The sequence below is a fragment of the Haliotis asinina genome, chromosome 9 (assembly GCF_037392515.1).
Source record: "Haliotis asinina isolate JCU_RB_2024 chromosome 9, JCU_Hal_asi_v2, whole genome shotgun sequence".
NCBI classification, from domain to species: Eukaryota; Metazoa; Mollusca; class Gastropoda; order Lepetellida; family Haliotidae; genus Haliotis; species Haliotis asinina.
The window spans coordinates 22,951,894-22,963,969 of record NC_090288.1 but is presented as its reverse complement, the minus strand read 5'-3'; the positions used below and the strand labels follow the sequence as shown (position 1 = coordinate 22,963,969).

The 12,076-nt window shown below is 39.4% G+C and overlaps 1 protein-coding gene across 1 annotated transcript in view; it reads right to left on the bottom strand.

The window, feature by feature from the left end:
• Positions 1-12,076, bottom strand: part of LOC137297168 (leucine-rich repeat-containing protein 74B-like) — a 614,612-nt gene that overhangs the window by 46,263 nt on the left and 556,273 nt on the right. Inside the window, exon 14 of the mRNA XM_067829182.1 lies at positions 1,124-1,185. Coding sequence (XP_067685283.1) covers positions 1,124-1,185 — 62 coding nt within the window. The remainder of the gene's footprint in view (positions 1-1,123; positions 1,186-12,076) is intronic.

Genomic DNA, 12,076 nt, shown 5'->3' with positions numbered 1-12,076 from the left:
GTTGCTCGATGGTGAGAGCAATGTCGCGTGTCAAATATATACAAACATCTCAAAATTCATTACTTGACAGCAAATTCTGGTAAGAAGAGGAAGGAAGGAAGATAATCTTGTTTCAGTAAATCATTGTTGAGATCAATCACTGTATGTAGTATTAGGGAAACGTTAGGAGAACGCCTGGAAAAAATTTTACCAGAACTTAACATATGGTGAGTTATAAAGCTTATCACTAGATATGTTTGTAATGCTTTTATTGAAAGACAGACTGTGTATGGAATACCCAAACCGTGATTTACTCATCCAGTATACGCCCATCCTCTTCCAATCCTTTGAAATTCAGTGCAAAGCCATTTGTATGCATGCCAATTATAAAGATTGATTGTCGCATTCCATGCCTTGTTCGGCAGAAGTGGAGTACATGTAAAGCAAGAACATGGATCAGTTCAGTTCAGTGTCACACTGCTCAAGGTCATGCACCACATGACAAAATTGAGATGATTCTGCCAGAACTGTACTTGGTTCAAAATCCAGGCATGCACAGCTATCACAGTCATGATGACAATCTGTAATTTTTAAACACTGAGCACTAACATTACAGCTATTTGCATCAACCACAATCTTCATGTGCATGAGAGCTATAGCATGTACGTTATCACATCCAGAATAAAACACTCTAAGTTTGTACATGTTGAAAAAATATATATATATATATCTATAAACTCAACATGTTGATCCTCCCAGAAATCAGGTGTGGCAAGCCCATTCAAATGCTGCACACAGTCAACAAAATCTGGAGGATGACTTGCAGTCGCTGTCTGCAATCTTACCTACTACTTCTGATAGATGAGTATCAGGAGAGAGAGAAACAATGAGTTATTTATAAATAACAGCTGCCACAGACTTCTCGTATGGCTGCCATCCACTAAGAACACTTGAATCAGCACCCCAAACAATCGATCTAATCCTCTATAATTATGGCAAGCAAATGCAATAATATGAAAAAGTCTCATAAAGCAAAGACAATACACATCTCTGATTATATAGTGTAACCATGTGATACAATCTTGAAGAGACTGTCTGAGAAGACCTATTATATGCAAGTTAGGTTGATAAGTGATAATACTACCTGTACTTGATATTCCCAGTGTGCGAGTAGTCAATCTCTCTGATCAGCAGGTCCACCTGGTGCTGTGGAGACAATTACAAACTTAATTTGAGAAGGACTTCCAAACACACTATTTGTACATGGTTTTTATTTCGTGCTCAGATATATGTGACTGTGATTATCACACCTCTTTTTGTATTGGTCAGATGTCGCTATGTGAATGTCATTTTGAGTTACTCTGAATAAGGTGAATATCCAGAGTGTATATATGTACAGACTTTGTGTTCTTTGTGTGTGAAGTGTATATTTTGCAAAATAATTACTTCCTTAAAGATACTTGGATAAATAAATCTAGTTTATTCTTTCAACACATAATGATGATACATTGCTCCATTAGCAAGTATGCTTTGATGCAAGTAGATTTCATTCAGTGATATTTTCCATGTTTCAGGCCTTGTATGCCTATTGTTACATGAGTTCTCATAAAATCTCAAAAAATGATCAAACATTGATTTTAAAGAAGAATGTAATGAAAACATCAGACTAACTCTGGAAGAAAGATTGATAATGTTTGTCTCCAAAATAGACAAGTTACTTTGTAAACTATCGCCCTATTGTTTAGATTTTCAGAGTGATATTTACTTGGGTGAAGTAACAGTAGTAAGTTGCAGAAACAGCATCAAGGGCAGGACATGCAACTTTGATGTCACATCAAGCTTAGATAGTTGGTAGTATTCTTCCATGGTTCTATCAATGTTCTTGAACAGTATTATTTCGGTGCACCAGTTGGGCGTTGGTGAAAATGATTCTCTGCATGCATTTTTTCACGTAATCAGCTTGCATGGCTCGCAGTTACTCCACAGACAAATCGTGACTGTAGTGTTTGTACTGTAAAATCACAGTCTCAGTCTGGGATGTGGTGTTATTAGGTCAAATTACATTCCATTTCGGATTCTGTATTTTGTATTGGACCAATTTAAATATGCATGGGCATGCACTGTCATTACAATGACTAAGTTTTTTAATAACAATCTACACTTGTGGAGAAGCAGCAACTCGCCTCTTGTCTTAAATGAGATTGAATAATTGAATAGGAAGTTGCACACAGTACAATTAGCGACGAGGAAAAACAATGGCTTTTGTCAAATTGGCCGACATTGCAGGTATTTTGGTGTTTAACTGTTCCGAGGCATTCAGTCTTGCGCCAAAATGGTGGAGATGGTTGTGGGCATGTGAACCTTTTTCAGATGGAAAGGGAGTCAAGAATTCAGCGCAAAAAAAGGCTCTGGAAGTGCAAGACATATTCTACAGGTTCGTACCCACAGGTGAGGGTGACGTTTATGAAAAAGTGAAGTCTGCCTTGAATTAATATTTCTCACCATGTGTAAGTGTGCCATATGAGAGGCATGTTTTTCATGCTGTGTGTCAGTCAGATGAGACTGTTTGTCAATTCATAACTTGTCAGCAACAGCAAGCTGACAATTGTGAATTTGGAGATACTGCGGCTGTTAATGAACAAATTCGAGACCAGGCCATAGGAAAATGTTCTTCACACAGGTTGAGGATGGAAAAAAGGGGAGATTTAAGATTGGACATTTTGGTGTTGATGGTGCTAGAGGAATCAGAAATACAAGTGAAGACTACTGAATGTCCAAGTGTCATGAATGCTGTGAGAAGTTCAAAATGGACAGACAGCCGTAAGTCTGGGAACAAGGGAAACTTAAATGTGAAGAAAAACAGGAGTGATTTACCTTGTTACAGATGCTGAAACACGGGCCACTGGTCTCAAGACATGAGCTGTCCTGCACTCAAGAGGAAGTGTAATCACTGCAAGTTAGTGGGACATTATGAGAAAATGTGTAAGAGGAAATTACAAAGAAGGAGAAAAGGTAGAGAATATGACAATGTGAGACAAGTAACAGATGAGACACCCAAGGATGCAGATTCTAAAGAAAGGAATTTGTATTTACAATTGATACTCATGCTAAGGAAATGCATGATCGGACAATTACAGTATCTTTAAAGATGCTGATTGACCGTGAATCGACATGCAACGTTCTGGGACAGAAAACATGGAACATATAAAGTGCACATCTGAGAGAGGTACTTGGGACATTTATCCATATGAGGTAAATGAACCATTGCCTGTGTTGGGTATGTTTACCACTAACATTTCTGTGGGTGAAGTAAAATTGAACAAGGCTGAATTTATTGTTGTGAAACATGATGGACCTGGGGATCCCCTCCTGGGAAGGGATCTATCTCAAGAAGTTTAGGCTCTGGGACATAATGTTAGTAAGTTAGAATCTCCAAGAGACTTTGTAAAAGAATTTCCAGACCTGTTTACTGGATTGGGAAAGCTCAAGGATTACCAAATGACAATTCCTATTGATGAAACTGTGGAACCAGTGGTGCAGCCACTATGCAGAGCTCCTCATCATATAATCAGTTAGAAGACAGAAGACAAGTTAACAGAATTAGAAAACCTTGACATCATACAGAAACTTTCAGGACCAAGTGATTGTGCATCACCAATAGTAATTGTACCTTGACCTTCTGGTACAGACATTCACGTGTGCATGTATAGGAGGACGGCAAACAGTGCGGTAAAACATGTAAGACATCAAGTGCCTACTTTTGATGATGTATTACAAGACCTTAACCAACGTGCAGTGTTTAGTAAACTTTATGTGAAGTGGGCATATCATCAGATCAAACTTTTTACAGATTCATGACAAATTACAGCATTCAGCACTCAAAGAGGTCTTTACTGGTACAAAAGACTGTTGTTTGGTATTTGTGCTCCTGAAATGTATCAAAAGACTCTCCAGCAAGTATTGCATGGATGTGAAGATGTGAATAACATCATGAATGACATCGTTGTTCATGATGCTAATACTGAAGAGCATGACAGGAGAATGGCAAAGGTTCTGTTGGTGTTGCAAGACAAAGGACTGACTTTGAATGCTGGAAAGTGTCAATTTAGAAAAGCTACAATATGTGGGACACATCTTATCCAAGAAGGGAGTGAGTCCAGCTGATGATAAAATCAGAGCAGTTCTCGAAGCTAGAGAACCAACCAACACAAAAGAAATCAGAAGTTTCCTGGGATTAGTCAACTCTAAAGGAAGGTATACAGAAACAGTTTTAACAGTGTCAGAGCCGTTGAGGTGTCTTACAAGAAGCAATGTAACGTTTGTTTGGGCACCTCAGGAACATGCTTTTTTCAATCAGCTGAAGAAATGCTTGACAAGTGCCAAGTTCCTAGTACACTTTGACAAGAACACACCAACACACGTAATTGCAGATGCAAGTCCTGTGGGAATTGGAGCAGTACTAGGTCTAAAGCAACAAAGGGTGCACATACATCTTATGCAATCTTATGCAAGTAACAGTTTATCAGACACTGAGAGACAGTATTCACAAACAGAAAAGGAGGCGCTGGCTCTTGTGTGGGCATGTGAATGCTTTCACCATTATATGGTGCACCATTCAAGTTGTTAACAGATCAGACTGTGAAGGTTCCAGGGTAGAATAGGCCTTCAGCAACCCATGCTTGCCATAGAAGGCGACTATGCTTTAAGCGACTAATGGGATTGGATGGTCAAGCTCACTGACTTAGTTGACACATGTCATCGGTTCCCAATTCCGCAGATCGATGCTCATGGTGTTGATCACTGGATTTTCTGGTCCAGCCTCGATTATTTACAGACCGCTGCCGTGTAGCTGGAATCCTGCTGAGTGCAGCGTGAAACTAAACTCATACACTCACTCATGTTAACAGATCACTGACCATTGCAATTCATCTATGCAAGGAGATGTAAACCTTGTACCTGAGTGAAACGATGGGTATTGAGATTGTAAGGATATGATATTACAGTGAAATATATCCAAGGGCAGAATAACATTGCTGATTGTCTGTCAAGACTGTTGGGAGCAACAGAGAAAGCGAGCATAGTCACATCCAAGGATGCTGAAGAGTGAGTGAGTTAGTGAGTGAGTTAGTATTTAACGTCACATCGGCAGTATTGCAGCCATATCGTGACGAGAACGATTAATTATAAAAATACAAATGAATTACTAGCACGGACATTGTAAAACCCTGTCAACGAAGGACAGTAAAACTGACTAGAATATCACAGAATAGAATATAAAACTAGTGAATAGATCTAAAACAATGTATCTATAGAGGACAGTACAATATAAAAATGAGCTATAGGTTGCCAACAACTGAAGGTAGATCACCATACTAAGGACCATGGGGACTTACAGTACATTTGCTTCCTTCATGGACCCTAGCTGGATTTACATCATCCCTTCAGCTGTTAGCAATTTAGACAAATGTAGCCATAAATTAAAAACACACTTATTCTACGATTAAAAAGCTGGAAAACTGAAATTTACGTCAAATGTTTTTGGACTTACGTACCCTCTCAGGAGGACAATTATTTTACGGTTCTTCAACCCCCTTTGAGGGTACAGCCACTAACGATTTGAGTTACTAATTTAATCTTCCAATTTTAAAATATTTATCTATTTACAGTTCGGTTAACAAATTTAATTCCTTTAAAAATGCAATAATTAAATGAGGACTAACACTGTTAAAAAGATCCTTCATAGTAGGTGAATTAAAATACTGATCCCTTGTGATGGAATATTCAACACAGTCAAGCAAGATATGCCTGACTGTGATTCTTTCATCACAAGGGATGCAGAACGGAGGATCCTCACCTTTCAAAAGGTATTCATGTGTATATCTGGTGTGGCCAATACGACATCGCCGCATGATGACCTCTTCAAATCTGGACTGACAACCCAAGTAGGTGTAACCAATATAGGGTTTTATTGCATGTAATTTATTTATGCCCACTTGGGTGTCCCACTTCTTCTGCATCAGATCACGGATGTAAGTTCTAATGCTGGCTTTATAATCTGAGTATGGAATAAGAAGTGGTGTCACAGATTTGTTGAGTGCTGCCTTGGCAGCAAGATCGGCCATTGCGTTACCGGAAATACCTACGTGGCTGGGTAACCAACAAAAGACGATGTCGTATTGGCCAGTGGCAAGATTATTATACAATTCAATAATTTCTATTAAAAGTGGATGTTTACAAGAGATATTTTTAATAGCCTGAAGGCAAGAAAGAGAGTCGGAATAGATTATATATTGTTTACGTTTAGGGTGTCTTTGAATATATTTGAGAGATGTTAATATGGTGTTAGCTTCTGCTGTAAAAATAGAACTATTATCTGGTAATCGAGAAGATATTGTTCTGGATCCAATGACAGTGGCACAAGCAACTGCGCCACCGTCCTTGGACCCATCTGTAAATAAGGATTTATAATTCCTATATTTATGTTTTAATTGATGATATTCTTGTTTATACTGTAATTCATTAGTTTCTGACTTTTTAAATGATGTTAATGTTAGGTCAACTTGTGGCCTAACCAATTGCCAAGGAGGAGAAGAAATAAGACGGGAGGGAGCTATGTTTTCCAGTTCAATGCCTGCAGCAGAAAGAAAGGGTTTAATTCTGTGTCCTAGAGGCGGGACAAGAGAAGACTTTTTGTTGTATAAATCCTCATGAAGGGGATTGAAAACACAGTTATATGCAGGGTTAGATTGATTTGAGTATAACTTAGTAATGTACTGTAAAGCTAACTTTATACGTCGCTGCTCAAGAGATGGTTCATCAGCCTCGACGTACAGACTGTCAATAGGTGAAGTTCTGAAGGACCCAAGACAAAGTCTTAGGCCTTGGTGGTGGACAGAATCGAGAAGTTTAAGGTTGCTTTTGCAGGCTCCGCCATATACGATGGAGCCATAATCAAGTTTTGAACGGACCAGTGATCGATATAGGTGTAAGAGGGTCGCTTGATCCCCTCCCCACTTTGAGTTGGAAACAACTTTCAACAAGTCAAGAGCCTTAAGGCATTTAGTTTTAAGGAACTTAATATGAGGCAGAAATGTTAAGTGGGAATCAAAGATTAGGCCCAAGAACTTGGCCTCCTTAACAACTCTGATGGGAGTGCCATCTAGAGATAGTTCAGGGTCCTTATGTGGCTTATAATTTCTGCAAAAATGTATACAATTAGTTTTGGATTTAGAAAACTTAAAGCCGTTTTCAAGACACCATTTATTTATTTTGTTTAAACACAACTGCAGTTGCCGTTCAATAGTATGCATAGTTTTCCCACGACAAGAAATATTAAAATCATCCACAAATAGCGATCCATCAATTGAATCATTTAAAACTTTTGATAAACTATTTATCTTTATACTAAAAAGAGTGACAGACAAAATACTGCCTTGTGGAACACCCTGATCCTGATTGTAATGATCAGACAGGGTAGAACCCACTCGGACCTGGAATTGTCTGTCATTTAAAAACTTGGCAATAAATTCAGGCAAACGACCTCGCAAGCCGAAGTCATGTAAATCTCGTAAAATACCATATTTCCAGGTAGTGTCATATGCCTTCTCAAGGTCAAAAAAGATAGAGACAGCGTGTTGTTTTTTGATTAGTGCGTTTTTAACAAATGATTCTAAACGCACTAAGTGATCGACAGTACTTCTATTTTTACGGAAACCACATTGTATATCTGTGATAAGGTTATTTGTTTCCAAGTACCAAACAAGTCGATTATTTATCATGCGTTCCATGGTTTTGCAAACACAGCTAGTTAGTGAAATTGGTCGATAATTGGACGGATCAGTATGATCACGTCCAGGTTTAGGTATTGGTACTACTATGGCGTCATGCCATGAGTGAGGAAACTTACCCGATGTCCAAATATCATCAAAAATATTGAGAAGAGTTTCTAGGCAGGATTCTGGTAAATGCTTTAGGAGTTGATAATGTATGTTATCAGCTCCTGTAGCAGTATCATGGGCTTGATCAAGAGCAGTATGGAGTTCATGAAGAGAAAAAGCTTCATTATAATCCTCCCCATTATCTGAATGGAAGTTAATAGTTTTCTTTTCTTGTTGTTTTTTATACTGCTGGAATTTAGGTACATAATTAGAAGAGGAAGAATGTTTAGCGAGGGTTTCACCCAGTTTATTTGCAATATCTGATTTATCCATTAGTAATTGATCTCCATGTTTAAGATGATGGACAGTAGATTTAGTACCTTTACCTTTAATTTTCTGGACCATGTTCCATACCTTGGACATGGGTGTCCGAGAATTTATTTTGGATACATAATTTTGCCAAGATTGGCGTTTGTTCTGTTTAAAAGTACGCCGTGCTTTAGCATTTAAAATTTTAAATTTATTTAAGTTATGCACCATAGGATGGCGACGGAAATAATGTTCTGCTTTTTTCCTTGCCTTCCTAGCTTGTTTGCAGTCATCGTTGAACCATGGTTTTCGGATATGTGGAACAGCAGAGGACTTTGGAATACACTCATCAGCAATGTTATTTAGTTCATCAGAAAAGCACTTGATAGCATCAGGAACGTCAATAAAATGTTCAGGTTTAAGTTTGTCAGCACATTGTATGGTATATAAAGGCCAGTTAGCCTTTTTAAAATTCCATCTGGATAATGGAAGAGTATCAGATGGGGTCACACGTTTAAGTATAGCAGGAAAATGGTCACTTCCACAAAGGTCATCGTGGACTGACCACTCAAATTCATTAAGTAAGCTGGAGTCAGTTATTGACAGGTCAAGGGCTGAATATGTTCCTGTTCCAGGATGTAAATATGTATCTGCACCATCATTGTAGATACATAAATTATTATTTGAAATAAAATCTTCAATAATTTTACCTTTAGTGTTTGTGGTCGCACTCCCCCAGAGCGGGTTGTGGCCATTCAGATCGCCCATGAGTACACATGGTTTGGGAAGTTCATCATAGAGAGACTGAAGATCAGCCAGAATAAGAGTTGATGATGGCGGAATGTACAATGAACACAGAGTAAGTGTAATGTTCAACGTAAGTCGTACTGCAACTGCCTGAAGGTTTGTTGTGAGTTTCACATGACTGTGGATAACGCCATTTCTGACAAGAATGGATGATCCTCCAGTGGCCCTATTTTCAGCAGGAGAATAATAATTATATGCGCTGAACTGACGAACGTTTAAAGAATCTGTCTGCTTCAGATGCGTTTCTTGTAAGCAGATTGCTGACGGTTGAAAGTCTTGGTCTAATAGATGTAGCTCATGCAAATTATTTTTAAGGCCTCTGCAGTTCCACTGTAAAATGTTCGAAGAAACTATTTCTTTGGGGGGTTTATTGGGGATCTACCCCTTGACTTTCGAGAGGGTGACAGACTATGTGCCCTGTGCTGGATGTTTTCGGACACGTCCATGGCTTCAAGGGATCCAAACCTATTGTATATCTGGATCTTATCTTCTGCACCTTTAGAGGCTCTGCCACTCTGATTTTTCTGACAAGTATCATTGTTTGGTTTGTTTTGAAACCTGTTTTCCATAATTTCCAAGAGAGAGTGTTGGGGTAGACTGTGATGATGATTTATCTTTTGACACTGACCGAGATTGAACTTCAACTGTGACTGGTGTTTTTGATTGTGATTCAATCGTTTGTGTTGACTGGTGAGGTGAGTATACCTCAGGTGTATCAGTGTCAACCCATGTCAAATCAGTTTGGCATGATGTGGAAAAGGTGGACATAGGTGCAGTTGCTTTTTGACTCGTTCCAGCGGATACTCGAGTAACTGAGGCATATGACTGATTTGGTTCTGGGGTCTGAAGAGCAAGCTTTTTGGCATCAGCAAAACTAATATTTCTGGTGAATTTAATTTTGTTTATTTCCATCTGTTGTTTCCATAAAGTCTTTAGAAAAAGATGAATGAGTACCAGTGCAGTTTGTACATTTTTTAAAGTTACTATCACAATCTTCCGTCACGTGAGTTTTTTCACCGCAGTGAGCGCATGTTATGGAATTTGTGCAGCTATTGACACCATGTCCATACTTTTGACATTTAAAACACCTCAGAGGGTTTGGTATATAAATGTCAACGTTGATATTGCAATATCCTGCTTTAATTGATGTTGGAGCAGTTGGCGAAGAAAAATGGAATAAGTAGGTATTTGTTGGTCTATTTTCAGAGTTTTTCCGGGTCATAAATCGTTTCACAAAAGTTACTCCTTGGTCCTTCATTTCCGAGGCAATGTCCAGTTCATTCATATCGGCAAACAGTTGGTCCCGGTCTCGCACAATGCCTTTACTTGAGTTCAAAGTTCTATGCGGAGTAACTGATACCGGTATTCCAACGAATAACTCAGTGGACATCAAATTTGTTGCCTGCTGTTTTCTACTACATTCTATGAGCAGAGAACCTGTACGTAACCTTTTTATGTTAGAAACTTCACCAGCAATACCATACACACCTTTTGATACCGCAAAAGGATTGAGTTTTAGAGGTGATTTGTCAAGTGTCTCGATCACGAGAAATCGTGGCCAATATTCATTTGAGTTTGAAGGTCGTCGATCATCATCATCACTGTCCAGTTGACGTTTGTTTCGTTTTAGGGGGGTTTTGTATTCCATAGTAAGTGTATAAGTTTCATCATCCGAGCTCCCCACCCACCACGGAGTATCACAAGGACAATGCTAAAAACAAGCGGGTCTCCAGCTTGCAGCACCAAGGATACCCGGATGATATACTCCAGTAGAAAAATTAAAAGATTAATGATTCCACCAGATTGGCCCATGAGCCACCGCCTTCTGGCATACAACTCTAGGCAAAAACAGACATTAACTTGGGTATTGAAATTCGGAGTCCAAAAGTTCGCAAAGACTTTAAAACATATCAAAGTATAATTTTCAAACTTTGGTGCAACAGTACAATATGTAGCACAGGGCTTGGCGTGACCAGCCGATTGATTGAATTGGGCCTATTCAACCACCCGTCTAGGTGAAGTTAGGGCCGAAGTGGTGTGTTGGGCAACAGGATCACCTAGTCCTTGTTCCAGTGCCCTCAACCACCAGGATCCCCTCCTCCACCGACACAGGGGCGCAACCCACGGCCAACAGGTTGCCCAATTTGGTCGCCTCTTACGACCAGCAATGGGGTGCTGTGGACACATTCTGTCCCGGGTCCACACGGGAGAAGAGCACTTAGCGTTACCCAGCACCCACCACGAGGAGGTGGCTCTTCACGGGTGCCTGAAGAGTATGTAAGCTTTGTAGCAATGGAATCTACACCTGTGACATTAACAGCGAGCACTAAAGAGAGATTGTCAGATGATGGTCCATAATTTACAACCCGAAACTTTAAAGAGTATCTGTGCCATCATTACATAGAAAATAGAACAAGCACTCCAAATTGGCCTCACGCCAATGGCGAGGTTGAATGCCAGAATCAGACAATACTGAAAAGGATCCAGACTGCCCAGGTAGAGGGAATAGACTGGAAAACAGAATTAATTCTGTTCCTTATTATGTATCGGACAACCCCTCACATTACACCGGGAAAATCGCCCAGTGAATTAATGTTCGGACGAAGCTCCCGAAAATCGACACTATTAATGTGGATGACTAACTGCATGACCATGACAATGAACTAAAAACCAAAGGGGAGGACATCAGTGACAGATGCAGAAATGTGCTGGTGAAGAAACAGGTACAAGACAATAAACTCTCCACATGTTTTCACAAGAAACCAGTCACTGTTGTTCACAGGTATGGAACACTGTAGAGGTGGGAGATGAAAATGGTCTTGTATACAAAAGAAATGTGACACATTTAAAGAAATACAATGTAAGAAGAGCTAACGGTGGGAAGTACATATCCACTGTCCAGTCTGACAAGCCTGTGCAAACTAACATTCTTAGTGCCTGACCACTGTGTTCCAAGTCTGTGCCTACTAAGTATGAGGATTTTGTACTTGGATACCTGAACTGTTGAAGTGTTTTGAAGTCCACTATATTATCAAAAATCATTAGATAAGTGTAGTCAGCCAAAACAGTGTTTCAGCAGTTGAGTATGGGTGAAATGGAAAAGG